The sequence below is a fragment of the Corythoichthys intestinalis genome, chromosome 14, assembly GCF_030265065.1.
Source record: "Corythoichthys intestinalis isolate RoL2023-P3 chromosome 14, ASM3026506v1, whole genome shotgun sequence".
Lineage (NCBI taxonomy): Eukaryota > Metazoa > Chordata > Actinopteri > Syngnathiformes > Syngnathidae > Corythoichthys > Corythoichthys intestinalis.
The window spans coordinates 36,760,043-36,780,981 of record NC_080408.1 but is presented as its reverse complement, the minus strand read 5'-3'; the positions used below and the strand labels follow the sequence as shown (position 1 = coordinate 36,780,981).

At 41.3% G+C, this 20,939-nt stretch overlaps 1 protein-coding gene across 2 annotated transcripts; it reads right to left on the bottom strand.

The window, feature by feature from the left end:
• Positions 1-340: 340 nt before the first annotated feature.
• Positions 341-20,592, bottom strand: LOC130929955 (desmoplakin-A-like). Of its 2 annotated transcripts, none has more exons than XM_057857593.1 (24): positions 20,142-20,592; positions 18,554-18,638; positions 18,276-18,394; positions 18,054-18,201; positions 15,339-15,464; positions 15,161-15,220; positions 14,918-15,085; positions 14,739-14,843; positions 14,500-14,595; positions 14,272-14,397; positions 13,607-13,765; positions 13,194-13,348; positions 12,988-13,114; positions 12,724-12,910; positions 12,440-12,630; positions 12,163-12,344; positions 11,943-12,081; positions 9,892-10,085; positions 9,632-9,794; positions 9,460-9,543; positions 9,229-9,336; positions 6,942-7,040; positions 5,045-6,859; positions 341-4,060 (listed from the first exon to the last, which is right to left on the bottom strand). In XM_057857593.1, exons 1-24 carry the CDS (start codon positions 20,393-20,395, stop codon positions 860-862), a joined length of 8,091 nt encoding a protein of 2,696 aa, XP_057713576.1. In that variant the 5' UTR covers positions 20,396-20,592; the 3' UTR covers positions 341-859. The 2 variants fall into 2 exon arrangements, with proteins under 2 accessions (XP_057713576.1, XP_057713577.1); XM_057857594.1 differs by having other exon boundaries at positions 6,362-6,859; positions 20,142-20,589.
• Positions 20,593-20,939: the final 347 nt, after the last annotated feature.

Sequence of the window (20,939 nt, the reverse complement as noted above, 5' to 3'; positions counted from 1 at the left end):
ACAATGGGATTTTCTGGATTTTTGTATTAGATTCCATCCCTCACAGTTGAAGAGAGTTTATGATACAAATTACAGACCTCTACATGGCTTGCAAGTGGGAAAACCAGCAAAATCGCCAGTGTATCAAATACTTGTTCTCCCCACTGTACCAATAGGTTCCCACTCCTAAATTGCAGATTACTCCCTAAACTGGTCTGCAGACACACACAAATACGGACAACCATTCGAACTCATAGTCACCCCACCAGTGCTGTACTCTAAATCAATCCCATGCTGCCTGCACCAAAATCAGGTGAATGTATCACTCCACCATCAGCGACATTTAAATAATACACAGGAATCAAAAAATGGAAATATCTTTATTCTTTTCCATTCACTATTAGTAAAATCTAGTGGCAGTAGTGTTTTCTAAAGCTGATCAGTACTTTACCAAGTCAATGTATAAAGGCACAAAAGCAATGGAATATAAATGTTTTGTTGGTTTTAGGATAAAACACATCAAAAGTCACATTCCAACAAACTGATATTTTAAAAAAAAATGCAAGATTGAACAAAACTGAGTTGAAAAAGCATTTTCAAATAAGACTGTACTAAAATAAGCCATATATTAAAATAAGCTATTACGAAAATATTCATTTACGCAAGGCAGTGAATTATAGTAAGTGTATCTAAAATAATAATAAAGAAAATAAAAAAACACACACACAGCCGCAGATTACTCATCCACAGACAGAATCATGTTCAATTTGTAAAACATCCCATATATACCAGAAAAACCTTTTGAAAATGTTAAAAATGGTTGTTAAAATATATAGTTCTACTAATCGCAAGTTGTTTGAAGCTGCACTAATAACGACAATTAATAGGTGGCACCTGTACTGCTGGAGGAGAACGAGTAGGTGTATGTCGATGTATAATCTACACTGCCTCGCCGAGATCCACTTCGGGATCCAGATCGAGATCCAGGACGAGAGCCTGGGTTGGATACATTGTAAGGGCTGCTGAGTCCCTTTGATGACACCGAGGAGGCCTGCAGCATCTTCATACCATTGCTCTCTTCTACCATGCAACTATCCATGGCTTCCTTGTAGGAGATCTTCAGTTTGGTCTTGGGACAAGTCAGGTTTTTGGGATAGTTACGGGTATCTTGAAGTTTCTGGGCCCCAAGCCCGTCCAGCCAACTTTTGCGGATGGCATCCTCAATGGTAATGCGTTGTCCAGTGCTAGGATCTACCAGGCCTCCGGTCAAGTATTGAAACTCCAGGAACCGTTGCCCAGCCTCGTAAGGTAACCATGTCTCTTTCACTGCCTCTGCTGCGGACATCTTTCTCTTAGTTTTCACATCCTCAAAACCAAGGTAGGCTTTCTGCGAGGCCTTCAGCTTATTGGCCATGGCTTCGTCGAGGACACCTTGATGGACAGCGTCCTGCAGCGTTAGCCTCTGGCCAGTTGCAGGATTGATGATTCCTCCGGTGCATGCCTGAGCCTCCAAGAGCCTCTGTGCTGTAAGGGTATCCACTATCCCTCTTCGATGTGCTTCGGGAATGGTTATTTTCTCCAAAGTCTCGGTGTCAAATATGGCTGCCACTGGGCTCTGGTCATCAAACATCTCAGGGGGAGAGACTGTAATGGAAATACTGTCAAAGCGTTTACGAACAGTGGGAGAGGACGGTCTAGCCTGGGTGGGACTGCTGCAGGTAATCACGTCTTCAGCACTGCTGGTTGCAATTGTCATCTCGGTGCTGCTGCTTCTGCTGGAAATATGGTCAGCAAACTGGGTCAATGTTAACGTTCCTGCCCGATACTTATCAAGGGAGTTCTGGTCAACAATGCCCCGTTCCAAGCAGTCCTGAATGTCATACTGGGTTCCCGTCTTTCTATCCACTATCACCAAGCGTGTAGAGCCATCCGACCCTTTGATGGTGATTTCTTCCCATTCACATTCCTGTTCTGACAAGTCCAGAAAGGTGTCGTAGTCGATTAACTCACGGTGATAGGCCTCCCTCACTGACATCTCCAGACCAGTGTCTGGGTCAACAATCACTACCCGCCTCTTGCGGAGGACATTGCTTCGGCTCTCTTGTGATGTTTGAGTTTTTGTTTTGTCTTTAAGAGGGAGGAGTATAAGGCCAGTCTTGGCATCAGTAATGCACCTTTCCTTCAGCTGGAGATATGTAAGGTTTTCCTTTGTGTTAGGGTCAAAGAACCCTTTTGTGTCATCCCCTTCATAAGATAGTATTTCATTCATCTCCTTATCAAAATATCCTCGTTTGTAAGCAACAGAGACATCAATACGATGGCTTTCTTTTGGGTCAATAATGCCACCGCTGGCAATCTGAGCCTCAAGCAGGCGGATTCCATGGCCTTTCTCAATAAGATCTTTTTCAATGGCCTGGAAAAGGGAGATTGTCTTTCCAGTTGCAGGATCATTGTATCCAGTTACTGCTCTTTCTGCTGATAGCAATTTATTCTTAAATTCTTTTCCTACAAGACCCCTCTTTGTGGCCTCATCTACTGTCAAGAAGACATTGTTGACTGGGTCAACAATGAAGCCAGATGCAGCTTGGGCTTCAAGAAGCTCTAAAGTGGTTCCCCTCATAAGCAGACCTTCCTTCATTGCTTGATAAAAAGGCCATATTCTTTCATTGGCCTCATCATAGATCCCTGCAATACAGGTAGATCCATAGAGGTAAGTCTTCAGCTTCTCCTCAATTTCTCTACTTGTGAGTTCCCCTTGTCTAAGTTTTTGCAAATCAGTCTCGTCAAGCAATTCAGATTGTATGAGCTCTGTAACAGAGACTTGTCCACGAAGCCCCTTTACGGTCATGGGTTTTTCTGGGCCATTAAGCAAGAGTAAACCATGAACAGGTTCGACAATACACTTCGCCCTAAGGTCACTATAGCTTATCTTTTCTCCTGTTGTTGGATCAATATAGCATGCAGGTCTTCTGTTCAAAGCCCTGTAGAGCTCCTCGTCAATAAGATTGCGATCGAGGGCCAAATCTTTCGGCAGGAACACACTCAGAACAGGGTCCAGTATGCCTCCAACTGACTCCTGTGCCTGCAGCAAGCGGAGTGCTGCCTCCTTGTCAATACGGCCTTGTTTGCAAGCCTGGCCCACAGATAACACTTTACCCGTATAAGGATCTTTGAAACCAACACTTGCAGCTTCGGCTTTCACCAAGATGTCTCTGTCTTGTGTATCCACAATCCCTCTGGAACAAGCAGTGTCCACAGGCATCTTGTCGTTAAAAGCAGGGTCTGCTATGTAGCCTGTTGCTGCTTGAGCCTCCAACAACATAAGCGCACTTTCTGGGCTGAGGAGATTTCTGTTTTTCGCTTCGGTGAACGGCATTTTCCCTTGAGAACCTGTTGTCATGCCAGCAATAATGCCTGTACCCTTTAAATTTACTTGAATGTCAACGGCTACCTCATCCACTGTCTTTTTCCCCTGCAACAGTAGTTCTAGAGTCGCCTTGCTGATAATACCGCAGTCACAAAGCTGGTGGGCTGTGACTTTGCGTCGTACCCCATCAAATACAAGCTTAGAAGGGTCAATAGTTGCAATCTTCATATCTGTCTGGGTCTGCCTGTTCAACGTACTGGGTCTTCTCTGTAACCTCTCTATCTCCCTTTGCAGAACATCTCTTTTGTGAGTGAGCTCTGTCACTTCCTTCTCAGAGCTCATCAACCTGCTTTTATAACGTTCCTCAACAGTTCTAAGCTCTCTCATCAACCTCTCAATCTCATTTTTTAGACCCAACCTATCTTGATCTGTTTTGGACCTATCCAACTCCCACTGCCTGAGCTGAGTCTCTTTCAGCTCATACTGGCTCTTCAAAAGATTGAAATCCTTTAGAACATTATTTTTCTCATCGATTAAGCGCTGCTTATTGCGAAGCTCAGTCTCCAAAGAGTGTTTGACACGGGACAATTCGTCTTCAAGGCGCTTCTGGCGGTGTTTGTCCTGTTCCAGCAACTTCAGCTTTGAAAGCAAATCATCTCTCTCAAGCAACACTTCACTGTACTTGCTTTGAGACTCGTGCACCATGATGGATGTCTGTAGAGATATGAGCAAACAAGAGAGATAAACATGGAATTAGCGGCTGACAAAAAAAGGAGCTACATGAACTACAGTTACAGTGGACTCATGGAATTCCGTGAGTCAGTCATTGACTGATTGGACTGATTCATTCATTATAAAATTTTAAGAAGTAAAACATGCATAAAATAGTGTGCATACACATTCACCAGAGTATGCAAATTTTAAATAGGAGTATTGAAACTTAGCTGATTGCATATAATAATTGTCATATTTTTAAAAACGCATTTAACATCTGAACAAATAGAACAGCCTCCTGCAATGAACAATGATTCCAAGCGTTCCGAGCGTCCACTGTAATAAGACGTGTATGAGTATGCCTCAGAGGTGGGAGTAAGTCACAGTCAGTGTGTCGAAATTGCGATTAAGTCTCAAGCGAAAATTTCAAGTTTCAACAATCAAGAAAGTGAAGTTGACTTGGCACCAAATTTCATACAATTCCATACTTGGTTTAAGCTCTTAAAATGACTCTGACAAAGGCACTCAAGGGTCGTGCTGGAAGGTTGATGGTACAGGTGGGGCCTATTTTTTACCATATTGTCTTTCTCTATTTTCTGTATTGCTTTTGCTAGTTCCTGTGTGTTGAAAACATTTTGACTAATTAAGTGATGTGGTTCAAGTCAAAGCTGAGTCAAGTCTCATTAATAACAAGTCAAAGTCATAAATCTTAGCCTAGCAAGTCCAAAAATTGGCAAGTCAAGTACTGACTCAAGTTTCCCACCTCCTATTGAATGATATTATGAGTTGCATTCTGTGGCTGGGTATAGTCAAAAGCGCATGCAGTTCTGAGAAGCAGCAAGAATTGAATACACCATCATGTGTTTGGTAATATTGCACAAATAGTTTGTGTTTAGCCCTAAAGCTCTATCAATGTTCATGCATTTGCAGAAAATGAAAAATGAAAATTGTGCAGAGGCAATCCTTCAGTGCAAACAAAAATACCTCAAAGGACTGCTTTTGGAATTTGTCTATTTCGACCATTAGCTTTTCTCTCTCCTTGGTCAGGTCGTTGATGAGAGCCTGGAGCTCCGCTGTCCTCTTGTTACTACTCTGAAGTTGGACATGTAAGGCTGAAATCTGAGAGGCATTTTCACCATCAATGGCATCCCTGCTAAGCCTCAGCTGATCTCTCTCCTGCCTAAGGATCCTCAACTCATCCTCCAACCTCAGTCTCTCCTTTGTCAAGTTGTCTGTGAGAATCTTCAGACGTTCTATTTCAATGGTGCATTGATTAAGATGGTGGGTTTTGTCCTCGATGGTTTTGTACTGACTTTCACTGCGCTGGTTGAGTTCCACAATCTGGAGTTGATCTTGGTGAAGCTTCTGTTTCAGTGTCTTCAGCTCAGCGGTCACAGCTGCCAGTTCATCTTTGGTAAGTTTATGCTCCTTTAGGCTCTTGTCTCGAGCCTCCTGAAGAGCTCTGAGATCTTGTTCATACTTTCTTTCATTGTTTGAAACTTGGAGCTGCATTGACTTGAGACTTGTGATTGTGGTGGTGTACTCTTTGCAAGTTTGTGTCACCCTCTCTAATTCTGATTCCAGCCTCTTTCTGCGTGTGAACTCTTCTTGGGTTGCCTTCTTTTGCTTCTCCACCTCTGCTCCCATTGCATCCAGAGAACATTGTAGTTCTCGAATACGGCTCTGGAGCCTCACAGCACTTTGCTCTGCCTTGTTTCGGTCACTTGTCTGCTTCTCCAATTCCACCCGGGTGATGCGGATCTCCTTCTCAGACAATTTTAACTTGTTAATCGTCTCCAGACAGGAATTGTTCTTCGCCTTTAGCTCTGCCTCAGATTGTCTCAGCAGATTTATTTCCATTTCTAAGGCCCTCCTCTTCTTTCCTTCCTCTTCTACATCATGTGTAAGCATGCTGATCTGCCGACCTTTTTCCTGAATATTTTTGTTAGCCTCCTTAAGCTTGAGCTCATCCTCAGATCTTAGTTGAGTGATCTTCCTGATTTGCACTTCCAGCTCACTCCGCATCCTTGTCTCTTGAGTCAACGAAGTCCTCTGCTGGTTAGTCTCCAGCTCCGCTCTGGTTTTCTGCTCTTCAGCGTGGGCGATGGAGAGTTTGAGTCTCCGGAGCTCATCTTCAAGATCTCTTTTCTCTCCGGTGAGCTTCTCGTACTGCCGCCTTAGCTCAGCCGAGTCCTCTTCCTTCTGCTGCGAGGCTTTCAGGACGGTGGTCTTGGTGACTTGGATCTGGGTCTCATACGTTTGCTTAAGTTGACTGATCTCCTGGGTGCACTGTGTTCTTACCTTTGAAATATCTGACTCAGCATTGCGGCGTAGTGCCGCCTCCTCCTCCAGCAGTATCTTCAGCCTCTCAAGTTCCCGTTCCTTATCCTTGACAGTCTTCTCTAAGTCAATCTTGATCCAGTTAAGTTCATCCAGCTCTTTCTGTCTGCGGCGGACAGCCGCCTCATACTCTTCTTGTTGGCTGGTGTAGCGCTCTTCGGCAAGCCGCTTTTTCCTCTTTTCTTCCTCCAGCTGGTACTTAATTCGGTTGAGCTGGTCAGTCAGCTCTTGGATCTGGTTGTGGGTACCTTCCAGGCTCTCCTTGGCGGCAGACACTTGAATTGACGTGGTTCTCTTCACTTCTTCTAGTGATATGAGCTGGTCTTTTGACTGGCTGAGCTCTAGCTTAAGGCGGGCCAAGGCCTCCTCCAGTGACTTATTTTTCCCGCCACTATCTCCAAGCTGCTCCTTGAGGCGTCTTAGTTCCTCCTCCAGCAGCTCAATCCTTGTGTTCCTAATCTGTGAACAGACAACTGTTTTAGGTCTGTTTGGTAATTTATCTCCTGTCAAACATACTGGACTGAATAGTACCCAGTTTTACCTTCAGCTCTTCCATGTTCTTCAGCAGTTCCCCAAGAAACTTGTAGTAATCACCTGAGCGGGTAAGGAGCTCGATGTAGTGGGATTGGATGTCAGATGCCTGATTGGAAGTAGAAGTACAGAATGAGCTTTCCTGTAGTAATAAATTCTACCTGAGTATATGGAGCATGGTTGCATAAGGTGTCAATTGATTTAAATATATTATTTTGAGAGAAATCCCTAAGAATTTCAAAACAAGGATTATAACGTATTTACTTATTTCGTTAAGATTGACTGTCAATCATGAATTATGTGCACATTTCCTACTCCTGACAGCAGGGTGCCGAGCCACAGCTGTCACCAATAAATAATAATAATACGTACTATATATTTTTTTTTAATTTAAAAAAATAGCACACATTAAATGCATAAATTTTGTGGTTTATTCCAATATTTAATATCGTGTGTAGTTGTGGATTACAGTAAATAGTAAAGCTTGCAGTTATTAAGGCATGAGCTAGTCCTTGGGCGTCAAGTGATTGAATGTGAGCCCTTAACAAAATCTTCTGTGTTTTATTTCGTCTGCTCAGCATGCTAGTGTGAATGCTACGGTAATTCTGACTCCTGATGGCAATAACACTTTTCACTCCAAAGCAAACAATCACTACGTGAGATTTCAATCTTTGTACACTCAGACATCAACACACCCACTGCTAACGGCCAAATGAGGTTCCTGCAATATAAACACTTGCCACCAAAACACTCGTATGGCAGTCAATGGGTGTGAAGAGTTTAAACTATTGAATTAATACATTCAATCCAGTCCACTACATAAAGGCAAGCAAAAACGCCAAATAAAATTTCAACAAAACTGTCTTGACAATGACATCAGAGGTTATGAAACATACTGTAAAAAGGAAAACAATGCAAGGACACCTTTAAAATAAAGTATATTGCCCAAAGTTCTGCTCAAACTATTCTGAGTAAGAGTAAGCAGTTCTACACTGCTGCAAACTGTTTAATGTAGTTTTAATTAGAGATGTGCCCGAAAATTCGGTGCCGAAAACTTTGGGCTTATTATGGCTAAAATTGCATTTTTGGTCAAAAGACCAAAAGTCTCCCACCTAATAGTGTGAAGAACCATAGTCCTCTTGTGATGATGTAATCAAAACACTGCGAGAAGCAAATGGCTACTGGCTGACAGCCAACATGTCCGTGGTTTGGAAGTATTTTGAAGAATCAAAGAAATACATAAATTATGCAATGAAGGAAAATAAATTTGCTTCATCGTTGCTACACGCTCGTTCTGAAGTTGCTTTCCATTGATGTCCCGCGTCACATCAAGTACAGTGCATTTGAGCACGTATGTGAGTAGTTTGGAGTTTAATGTAGCGATCAGTATACAAATAAAGTAGTATCTAAATGCATACATGTGGATTTGCTGTGGTTTATTACAATCATTTAATGGCACGACCACTTCCTCTTTTTGGCACATTTTTTCCACAACTTTCACACCCCCTCTTCTAGTCGCCGCTTCATTCGACTAGGGGTGACTTCGCTCGGCTTGGTCGCCGCTAGGACTCAGCCCACTCGCTTGGCTCTCGATCGATTCCACTTGTTGCACAAGAAAACAGTGAATCTTATTTTAAGGAGTACGAGAGATTGTAATAGCCTTGTAAAGAGCTTTCCTAGGTTTGGCAAGAACGGAATAGTTTTTTGTTGTTGTTGTGAACTGCAGTTCCACACAAACGTACATCGAGAGTTCTTAGCAATGCATGATCATTACAAAAAAAAAAGAAAAAAAAAAAAGGCATTCATCAGAAAATAATGAAATAAAAAACAAAAGAACAAAATGTTATTGTATACGTTTGTATTTTTTGGACTTCGGTTTTTCGGCCAAGTGTTTCCAATATTCGGGTTTTTGGTTTCTGCCAAAAATTTTGCTTTCGGTACATCCCTAGTTTTAATATTTGCTACATGTTTGGACATCAATGGAGAGAATTTTTTTATTACTTTAAAAAAGTAACCAAATATAAGGTATATCTACAAGCAAATTATTATTATTAAAAACACAAACTACTTCTTCTTTATAATGATAACAATTAATGTTATGTTAGCAAATAATAGATAGCCTCTGGTATAATAATGCAGTTGTACAGTGTAAACCACTACAAGCCATTAAAAATTTGAATTCTAGCTGTAGCTTGCATCTTTCTTCAATACGGTTACTGCATGGGCTCTCGTTAGCTTTTACAAATGTATTTAAAGCGACCAGTGAGTGCAGTGACTGAATAACACCAAAAACATACCTCTTGTCTGATAACAGCAGCAGGGGACTTCAGCATGGTTCTCTTGATTGGAATATTAAGGAGTGTTTCAAGGCCGGAACTGTACGAAGCCAGCTGCAGTTCATAGTCCTGAATAATGTAAAGAAAGAGGGGGAGGTCAGGTTATTTTAGGCTATAGGCATTGTGTTATCCGGAAAAAGTTGTTGTTGTTGTTGTTTTTTTTGCGGGGGGGGGGTTGCAAGCCTGACCAACCTTAATAGAGGCAGCGCAAGTGTCTGCATCTTTCTGGACATCCTCAACCTTGTCCTTCTTTCCTTTAATTTCACCGTGAAGTATCTAGGGTAGGGTTTATCAGTTAAAAATGGTTTACCAGTTTACAGTAAGTACAGTACATGCGAATAAGTAAGCAGTGGTGGAAACGTGCCTTCTGCTGGTTGAGGTAGTCCATGACCATCTGGATGTTGGTGAGTTTAACAGCCTGAAGGCCGTCCTGACGCTTCTGGGCATTGCTTATCCACTGGTCAATGGAAACACTTTTATGCTGGTAATCTTTCAGCTGCTTTTCGTGCTTCTCCAAATCCCACAATCTGAAAGAGGAAATCGTAGGAGGAGGAAGGATGACGGGATATTTATAAAACTTGTTACCAGAAGTAACACAAGAATAAAATGTGACGGCGTACTAACCGGGTGTCAATTTGTGTTTGAATGCGGCGCCAGCGGTCAGACAGTTGACCTACAAGCTCTGCGTATTTCGACAAATCCACATCGCACCTGTGGAAGGACTCTGAGACTTGACCGTTCCATTGAACTGCTTTGGACAGCTCAGATTCCATATTGGTCAGCAAGTCTTTTTTGTGGTCAAGGTCAATTTTCATTTGCTGAAAGAGAATATGGAGATTTGACATCATTTGAAATAACATGTACCGTATTTTTGGACTATAAGTCGCACATGAGTATAAGTCGCACCAGCCAAAAAATGCGCAATGACAAGGAAAAAACAACATATATAAGTCGCACCGGAATATAAGTCACGTTTTTTTTGGGGGGGGGTTCTTATTTGATAGAATCCATCACCAAGAACAGACATGTCATCTTGAAAGGCAATTTAAAATACAATAGAGAACAACAGGCTGAATAGGTGTACGGTATGCTAACATTACATGACGCTAGAAGTTAGATCAGGCCTAAAAAATCCAGCCCGATCAGACCGGCCCGCGGGTATTAAAGCCCAACCCGGCCCGCCAATCAATTAACTTGATTTGCCTGAAAAAAAAAAAAAAATTATCTTTTAATTGTAGACACGACGAAAAAAAAAAAAAAACTCTATGTTTTATTTGTGAGGACTCAGGAGAAGGAGGGAAATGCGGGGATGCGATGCGTGGTTACGTTTTGTGTGATCACATTTGTGACGATACCTGTGTATATTGGCATAATGATAACAAATTAAAGCCTGTCTTTTGTAATGAATTCTCCCAGGTAAACAAGACTAAGTTGGATATTCAATAAACATTTATATCTTTTATATTTGTGTGTCTGTTCTAACAGGCGGATAGTGGATTTGACATTTATTTTAATCTCTTCAAGTTGGCAGAAAAAAAACTCAAGTTTTCTCAATGTTTAAATAGTCTACATATTTTAATGATCATTATAAATGCATTTACACAACGAAATAACGCTGGGAAAGTTTGTTAAATATATTTCTTGTATGAGACCAAAGTGCCACATTCGTTTACATTCAGCAAAGCCGACACAGGTTTCTGTATAGCATCAACAATTTGAATCCTTTCCATACCCTACTCCTACCGCAGTTGTTTGCTTTTGAATTCCCCTGTTTTCAGTTTGTTTTTCACTCCTAGCTGCTGCATATCAAAAAGGAAATACCAGGATGTGGACTCGTGGAGGGCGTCAGGGTGGGAGGGAGGGATTGAAAAGAGAGCAGGGCCACGGCGTTCACATGCGCAGGCATGCACAGCGCCTTCTCTGTTTTAACCAAATTATTTATTTCATTTAACATCCATATATTGTTTTGGTATACATATATGAATATATATTTATTTTTTAAAAAGTTAGCGAGAGAGAAGTCCGGCCAGACCCGACCGTAAATAATCACACACAAGTCGCTCCAGAGTATAAGACGCACCCTCTGCCAAACTATGGAAAAAAACTGCGGCTTATAGCCCGAAAAATACGGTAAAAATGTTACATTTATTAAATTTCCAACATAATGCCATAATTTTCTGAACATAAATTGCTACTTTTTTTCTTCAACTTTGAACACTGCGGCTTATCGTCCACTGTGGCCTATATACGAACAATTTTGGTTTTCTGGTGATAAAAAAAAAAAGGGGAAAAAAATGGAAGTTGTGGCAACAGCTTATAGCCCGGTGCGCCGTACAATAAAAACAAAAACATGTGTAACGTACGTAACAAGTATAACCTACTGTTTACCTCTTGCAAGGGAACACTTATCAGCCATTTTCAACACTTTATTTTGGTCAGTGTATGTAAAAATAATATGTTAAATCTTTGAAAAGTAAATAATTTAGACATTTTGGCTTGACGCGAACAATATGTGCCTTAGCTGAATACCAATTTCTGACACTTTATCAGCCTAAGTTGTCACTGGCATAGAAAGTGAAGTTGAGAAAATTATGGGGAAAAACCCAGACAAACTAATTGATTCTTAATATCTCCCTATAATTAATGCCTCAAAGGAAGACGAAATATTTAATAACCTTCAGAGTACTCTGGTAGTTGTCCAGCTCACGCATGTCGAGCGAGGTGGTTTCTTTTTCTGTCAGACGGGCCTCGTGGACTTTGACGATGTCTTCAACCTGGAGGAGTGACTCGAGCAAGGACTTCAGCGCTGACAGTCTGTCAACAACAACGTGACATCAGCAATTTAAATAGCATAAAAATGAATGTGTTACAGTATATTACAAAAGGAATAGGTACCTTTGGATGTAAGCTGAGTAGAGCCCCTGCAGACCACCCAGCTTCTGGCTGATGATTTCCAGCTCTGAACGGAGGAACTTGGCTTGCTCAGAGTCAGGAGGGATCCCTTCGAGCTGCTTCAGAATCTTCTCTCTCAGGCGCAGGTACTCGTCATGAATGGAGTCCAGATCTTGGTGCACAATCTGGACATCAATGTTGGACAACACTTTAAAATCCACCGTTGCTACTGTAATCTGCATCATCGAGGCCATCTTATTTTGTGAGTGATATACAATACCTGCAGTTGTTCAATGTGAAACAAGCAGTCTTTCAAACTGTTTTCTCCCGAGCAAATGTGCAGATGGCCAGTGAGTCCAGACTCTGCCAGCTCCAGTCTCCGCCGGAGCTCCTGCAAGCTGCTGAGCAGAGCGATGCTAAGTGCGTGGATTTTGGGAGGTGCAGGTTTGCTTTCCTTGTTGGTATCCTCTTCTTCAAATGCAAAAAAAAAAAAAAAAACATTTTAAGAAATTGCTTGATAGTTAAGAAAGTGCCAGAACAATAAAGGTGCACTAGACAACTCACTGTAGCCGGTCAGCTGGACAACCAGGGTATCATAATGGTTCTGGGCTTTATCAAAGCTGTTCTGGATAGTGATTTTATCCTCTTCCCCAAAAAGGTCACAACCTTGACTGGTACGCAGGAACTCTTGGTAGTGGGTCTCCAGTCTTTTGATGATGCTGCGATACTCCTCGGGACGCATTTTAGATATCTACCGTGCCAATGACAACACGTGAGGTGAGCAAAATCAGGACGACTACTCAAGTGGAGTCAATATTGTAGTAATACCATGGAGAAAGTGAGAGAGTTGATGTAGTTGACATCTTTGAGGCAGTACTGCCATGAGATGAGGCTCTTGATGTTAATGTAGAACTGATTCCAGATGCCCAGGATGGCCTCATAGTACTGCTCATTCCTGGGGAACACCGGAGTCTTAAACGGATGAATTTAATGTGTATTTGTTAGATATCCATATCCTCTACTACTACTCTTACTTGTTGGCGAGGCCGATACTGAGGGGGTTTGGAGGTGGAATTAACAGACACACAGAGGGAATCAACATGTCCAGACCGCCTGGTCCGGTCACGAGCCACTTGCTGCGCTGTGTGTTGTCTTTCAGTATACCCTCATTCCCTTTCAGTATCCCTTTCTGACAAAACAGAAATGAAACTCATTCAAAATATAATATGTCAAATCCATATACCAAATTAAAGTTTGTAGTCAAGACTTTTAAATTTGTTACTCATATCACGCTTGTATCACAACACACCGACTGAAGGAATGGTTATTTTTGCTTGGAAAATTCACCAAACACTTAATATTTGTTGGTTGGAATTTCATGATAGGAGACTGGTTTGAGCAGCCACTCAAGTTACCAAGTGTAGTTTATTGCTCTTTGAGGACCCACCTGGTCCTGCTTGAAGTCGCACAAAGCTTGGACCATGATGGGATTGCTGGTTGTTGTCGGCTCCTCAGGGTTCCGTGGTTTCAGCCTTACAATAGTCTTGGACTTGTTGACCAGGCTTTGTACCTGTCTCTTATTCTCCATGATGCGCTCTTTTTCTTTCTGTTGACAGAAAAAAATGTGGTCAATTTAACCCAAAAAGATTTTAATGACCATGCGCTAATTACTAATGTTATGTTCTAAGCACTTTAACAGCAGTCCTCAACCCTTTTTTGAGCCAACAACTCAATCAAGGTAGTTGTAATTTAGTTCAAATAGAATTGTCTGTCTCATTTTCTGACCTATTCACTTTTCTAAGAAGACCTCGAAGATGATTTGTTTTTGTACTCATTTTTCTTCTAGTGAGCAGGCTTTGTTTTTTTCGTGTGTGACCATTATAAGCATTTTGACAGAGGCACAGGTGGAAAGTTTGTTCGGAGTTTATTGAGCATTAAAATATTTTATTCGATCTCTGTGGCACAGTACCAGTCTGTGACTCAAAGATTGAGGACTGTTGGCTGGTAAAACAACTTAAAACTGAGAAGCAGGTATTCAAAACCAAGTTTTTTTTTAATATGACAAGTTTGTCTAAAAACTTAATGAAATTCCACATTAGAGCCTTTTGATACCTCCAAGAGTTTCAGGAGCTCCAAAAGGTTTTCCAGTGGGGTGTTCTTGTTGCATGTGAATTTAGTCTGGATGGTATCGCGGTCCTTTTTCAGCTTCGCATAGGTCTCATTCGCCTCTTTGAAAAACTAAGAATGAAATTTAAAAAACAAAATGTCAGTTTTGACCATATAAATACTGTGATGAACCCAATCTAGTGCCATTCCAAGGCAGGACTAATTTGCGCTTACTTGGCTGTAGGCAGCGTTCTCCTTCAAATGAATGTGAATGCACTTGGTAATCTGGAGAAGCCAGCTCCACTGGGTTTGTAAGGTGTCCATATACGCCTGAGGGCATATGCATACACATTAGCACAGCAGCATGATCTGTGAACAGCTTTGTATGGATGTTAAATTAAAAAAAAAAAAAGATTAAATCAGATGTCCTCTTTACATATACATCCACTAATTGATCTAATTGTTCAACTCACCTCAATCTTATCCGAGGCTGGATGGTTGTTGCTTAGTAGGGTATCTGCTTTGACCTTTAGCTTGTTAAGTTCCTTTTCCTTCTCCTCCAGATCTTTCATCAGCCTCTGCGTGAGGAAAATGGTGAAGGAAGGAGACAAAGGGACCGCCAAGTAGGGGAAGCAGATGACTGTAAACCTACAGAGTAGCTCTCTTGCTTCTTAGGGATGTACTGTTCAATGTTTTTGTCACCCCAATCAAAGACCAGTTCTTCCTCCTCCTTCTCATTCACCCACATGATGGCGCGGGAGATCTCTTCGATGATGCTCTGCAGCTCCCGCAACTGATTCACTCGGCTGTGGGACATTTTCTGTCATCAAATGCACAGTAAATGAATTATTGAGTAAGACCAAATCCCTGGTGCATGACTTTATATTTTCCCAACCTGCAGACTGTCCCATTCTTGTTCCATAATGTAAAGGTTGGACTTCTCACCCCTCATGCCCTAAAGATATATTTTTTAGTTGCCTCTTTATTTTTACACATGAGCTCAGTTGAGAGGCTCTTTAGAAAACAGACACACAAAAGGTCACAGCAGAGTGGAGCAAACTGAGGCTACGTACCAGTTCGTCCCGGGCACGGTCTACTTCCTGGCTCCTTTGAATAGTACTGTGGAATTTGTTGTGGCTCATGATTTGTTTATCGATGGTGGCCGAGTCCTCACCCCATGGAGCAGTCTGAATCATTCGCTGGAAAAATACATTAAATTAGTACTTGTTTTTATACACTTAAAATTACTCCTTTTTTGTAATTTCTTCATTTCCCAATGATGTGCGACTATACGTTATTTAGCACCACAAGCACACAAGCCTAAATAGTAGGGAAGCTATGTGCAGTCATGAGGCAGAACACAGTAAATTTACTTCTTGTTCTCCAAATTGAAACCTAGCATTCTCTTCTTTTTCCTCTAGATGGCATCACATGCCAATATAACATCAATTTACAAGAAGGAAACTATTCCAACTATGTCCCTCTTTGTTCAGCCCTGGTCTTTTGATAAGAACAACCTCTGCCTGTCCCTGCACTTTACTCCCATTTTTTTTTTTTTTTTTTTTTTTTAACTCTCGCTTCTCTTTCGAGCCTTTGTTCACCCGCCACTCCTTTCTTCCATGCTTACTGGGCTGAGGCCACACATAACGACAACCTCTTTCACCAGCAACACTAAAACTTCCAGTAAGAGACAGTCAGATCAGATCAGTTGTTACTTTAGTGTTAGTAAACAGAATTTGTGAGGCTGTTACTTGAGTGTGAGTGGTGCGGTTTGAACGACAGAACTTGGAGAGGTCAGGCGGGCGTTTTCCCATAAACGTGTGGACCTGCCCCGTCATTATGACATCTGACTGATGAGTGTCAAATTTCACATGCATTTACTCTTCTTTTTGTCCTCCCTCTACATGCAACTTCGCTCCCTCATCTGCTTCAACCCCCTTTCACGTCATTGTTTCACTCCTAGGCCTCGTTGACCGGCAGATCGGGTTTTGGCAGTGTGTCAAGATGGTTTCAGTTACCATCAGGTCAGGAGGAGTGATAGCGAGAGTGTACACCCTATTTCCCCTCCTCCTAGCCTTACCCATGCAATTATTCATCCAGCTTGAGCAACTTCAACATCGCAAAGCCAAAATGTCAGACGTGTTGCAACAAGACCATAATAAAAAACACACAAACACGCATCTTAATAGTGTTCATGATGGTGTGTTTACTTGGCAACAGACTTTCTCAAATTGTCCATTCGTTCAAATATGATCACAAAATGTTCTAACTATATCACAATTAGGAGTGGGAACCTCTTGGTACCTCACGATACGATACGATACACAGCTCACTATAACGATGACCTGACGATATGGCGATACGATGATTATCGATACATTGGTCAGGAAATCATTCTAGGATATTCTACAAACAACTAATAACAAAAACAGAAAATGAAGCTTCTGCTGAGTAATGGAATGAGTTTATCACTAGTAGACGTCCAATCCATTTGAACTGGGAGGGTGGCAGCGAATGAACGAATGTTCATTCACTGCCATCCCTTCAAACGGATTGAATGTCTACGGTCGTCAGTGGCAACTAGCGCTAGGTAATGAGATGATTTTGGGCCATTTAAGGTCATTTACCTGTTAATTTTCAGTTACTTCCTGTTGATTTGAGGGTATTTTATGGGTCACAGTTACAAAACAGGAAGTGACCTGGGAATCACCCAAATGAATCGGCAGTGACTCAAACTCAACAGGGAATGACCTGTAAATACCCTAAAATGAACAGCAAGTGACTATAAATGCCTTGAAAATCTGACGGAATGACTGTGAATGCTCTGGTTTCGAATTAACGAATGTTCCTAGTCTAAATGGATTGGGTGTCGAGCATCATCAATGCAGCCTTAAGAGTTAACTGAGACACAATTATGGTGAAAGATTTTGGTAGCAACTTGTTGGCTCCTTTTTATTTTATTTATTTATTTTTTTTTAAGACATTGACACCTTTTTAAAACAATATCTCGATTCTTGGCAGGAGCATATCGATAACCTTTTGGCATACAAAGTATCACAATATATCACCATTTCAATATTTTGTCACACCCCTAATCACAATGTACATGTTTGTTTTCTATGTGTTTGTATTTGCTTTTATTTTTGTTTTATTTTGTTGCCAGGTCAGCACTGCAAATGAGCTGCATATGCAAAATAATGCTGCTTGGATGACAGCATAGTGGATGCAGAACACTTCAATCTCTAAAGGTTGAACTCTTGTTATTCTTAGTTAACTGTGAATAATTACTACCTCTACTGGTAGCAATCACACAGTGCGCTGTTTTTATAATCTCATTTTATTTAAAAAAGAAAATACGCATACCACATACATACGCATCTGAATAAATTAAAATATCATAAAATTTATGTCGCCAAGTACTTCACACCTCATTAAAAGGAAACTGTTTATGATTGCCTATAGATGCCGCAGGTTGGCTGCAAAGCATTGCTTTTGTCAAATGAAGCTCCTCAACTCACTTCTACATAGTTTCTGGGCACCCAGATGCCACAATATGATCAATTTAACCCCCTCCCCCCCCCCCCCAAACACACACAAAGAGCTAATAGATGAGTTTTTCAGAGAGCAACAGAGAACAGGTGAAAAAATTGGGGGAGGGGGGGGGGGGCTGATTGACATCCACCTGTAATTAACAAACCATTAAGTGTACTGTATTACTGTATGCCCTTGTCTTCTATATATTCGATTTCCAAAGGTCCCAAAACCAATTCGTATTTCTATTATCTTACTTTCTGTTGGCTAATCCAGGCCATTGCATCTTTGAAGTGCCTGCTGCCCTCTGTGGCACCCAAACTGCCAGCAGTGTTCCGTTTGATGGTCATGATGCCCACTAGTTGTTGTTGCATACCGCCGAGCATGTGTTCCAGTTGGTTTAAACTGTAAGATTAGAATGTAATGTAGCTATGTAAATCATCAGGCATGCTTAGCAGGAGATGCTTTTTTTGTTTTACCTGGCAAAGGCGTCGTTAGGTATGCGCATCTGCTGGAGATCCGTGCCGTATATCTTCAACATGTCCATATGTTCAGCTGCCATTATCAGCATCTTCTCGGCCTCTGCGGGTGGCCCACCCTGGCACAGCGACGAAAAAATGTTAGCATTCTGTGTTTTCCAGCAACCACCATCATCATCATATTGGTATGTCAAAAAGCATATTATCAGTGTCACGCAGTCAACAACTGACCACTCCTCTGCTTTGTGTTCATTTCTAGCAACCGTGGTGCTACTTACGCTCTGGAGGATCATCTTTGCTCTTTGCAGGTACTCATGACTCATGGCTTTCAGCTGCATTACTTTCTCCTGAATGTCCTCCACACTGCAATGCGAGAAAGCAATAAATACTCCCATCTTGTCAGGACAACTTTGATTAAAACAGGTTCAGAGATAAATTGCTCTCGCTTATAGTTTTAAAACTAAGTGGTTATACTGTGGACTTCATCTAAGTCTGTGGTTCCAAACCTGTTTGTGCCATGACATATACAGTATTTTACATTTACAAAAATAAAATCGGGGGACTGGGGGGATTACATAAATGGGCATGTAGGTATTTGTCATCTAGTGGAAGAGAATTTAATTCATCACTACATGTGCCCTGCATAGATACACAAACAGGTCTTCTGTAGTTACCGTATATTTTTAGCAAGTACAACATTTAACAACATTAAGTCAAAATGCCCAATTTCCCCACTTATGTGCATTTACTGCTTGATAAACTAGGGTAGTATGAATGTCGATCAGGGATATTTTGTCAGTATCTTTTACTAGTTTGAGAGGTACAATATACCATCTAAAAAATACAATTAAAAAGTCATAAAGTTGGATTATAACAGGTTGTTAGATTATACACATCAACAACAGATTTGACAAAATGACTAGACACACAAGAAATAAAGACTCAAAGCTCACCATCAAACAAATAGTATTATAGCGTTATTTTTTAAAGGCTATAATAGATCTTTTGAACACTTTAAACTACCACCAATTATAAAGACAACTTGATTCATGAAAAACACTTTGAAGAAAGCATTTTTGGCTAACAAAATTCAGTCACTGAGTTGAGGTCTCATAATGGTGATGCCTAATGATTATTCAGATTCCCACGAGCCAGAATGGCTATATATTTTCAACTATATAAATTGTACAACTTTATACTGCCACTGAATAAATAAATACTACCAAAGAGGAAACAAGTACTCACGTCTGCACTCTATAGATGACACTTTAAGTAAAATTTTGACATTTGAAGCCATCATGAAAGTGTAAAGCAAAATTTATTAAGATTTGAGATTCTTGGTTCGGACTATGCACCATTCATAACAATGTTATCATACCAAGTGTCACAATGATAATGGTGTTATACTTGACTTTTTTTTTTTTTATTGCATAAACAATGAATAAAATAAAACAAATACTATATATATATATACACACACACATATATATAAATTAACATTCATACAGAAGGCCTGATTTTGATCAAATCAAACTACAGTTTGCATTAGTCCAAAGGTCAAAGTGGGACGACTGTGACGGAAAATTAAGGAGGGGCGTTCCAAGTATTTCCTCTGTTTTGCTCGCAACGTTAAGCAACAGGATTCCATGGAATCGAAGTAACCGTGCAGCTATTACGATAAGGATTTTTCGTAACATGCTGATTCAACACCGTTGCCGATGGTGCCAACTTTTTTTTTTCTCTCCTAACTTTATTTATTCTGTGAATTACTTTAGCCTTTTAAACATACAACAGTGATGACATTTAAAATGTATAGGCTTTTTTGAGTGTCTGGGGCAAAGCAACAGGTGTTTATGGAAGGCTTACCTTATACCTCCACCAGCCCCCATGCTAACTTGCATTTTCCGTCCGCCGGTGGCCCCTCGGCCGTGCATGGAGGACCTGGAGTAGGACGACTTGTACGTGTACCCGCCGTCTCCCATCTGGAAATCCCCTCCTTGGAAGCCGTTCCCGGACATGAACACCTCATTCCTGAAGCTGGACGACGATAAATCCGGCCGGGAATTACTCCGCTGGCCCATAGAGGCCAGTCTGGACGTAGAGCCGCCGAACATGCTCATCTTGGCTGTGTGGTTGTGGGGGGGGGATTTAAACTTTTTTTTTTTTTTTTATCCTGAGGGAGTGAGGGGTAAAAATCAGCAAGAAAGGTGTGGGTATTTCTCGGGCAGACCGTGCGTCCTTATCCCCCCTGTGGCCGTCTCTTGGTGGGCAGAGTTCGGTCTGCTGTGAATAGGCGGAAGCTCCTCGCTTTTGGATCGCAGAGAAACCACACCTTTGACTTGTGTGAGTGTTTACGAAACACTCCTCTCCTCACTCTCTCGCTGACAGGAAAAGAGAAGAGCACTCGCTCACTACCGTACTAGAGAATGACTGACTGCACGTCCAAATTATGATGAGAGGGAATTACGTTGTGCATTATATTTTAACGTGGAAAAACTTTAATCGAATCATTATTACTAGTAGATGTTGCAAAGTTATTCTCACAAGTTGAAGTATAAGTATACGTAAAGCAACACTAGGTAACTTTTCAGTTTTGGTTGATGATAGCGAGGCTGGTGGACAAAAATAGTGTCTTGTCTTAAGCAGTGTTGGGCACGTTACTTT

Excerpts from the sequence above, each read along its gene's own strand:
- LOC130929955 (XM_057857593.1), bottom strand. The coding sequence starts at position 20,395 with ATGAGCATGTTCGGCGGCTCTACGTCCAGACTGGCCTCTATGGGCCAG. Across the intron at positions 7,041-9,228 it reads CTGCTGTTATCAGACAAGAG|GCATCTGACATCCAATCCCA; the intron begins GTATGTTTTTGG and ends ACTTCCAATCAG. Across the intron at positions 6,860-6,941 it reads AGAACATGGAAGAGCTGAAG|ATTAGGAACACAAGGATTGA; the intron begins GTAAAACTGGGT and ends GTCTGTTCACAG.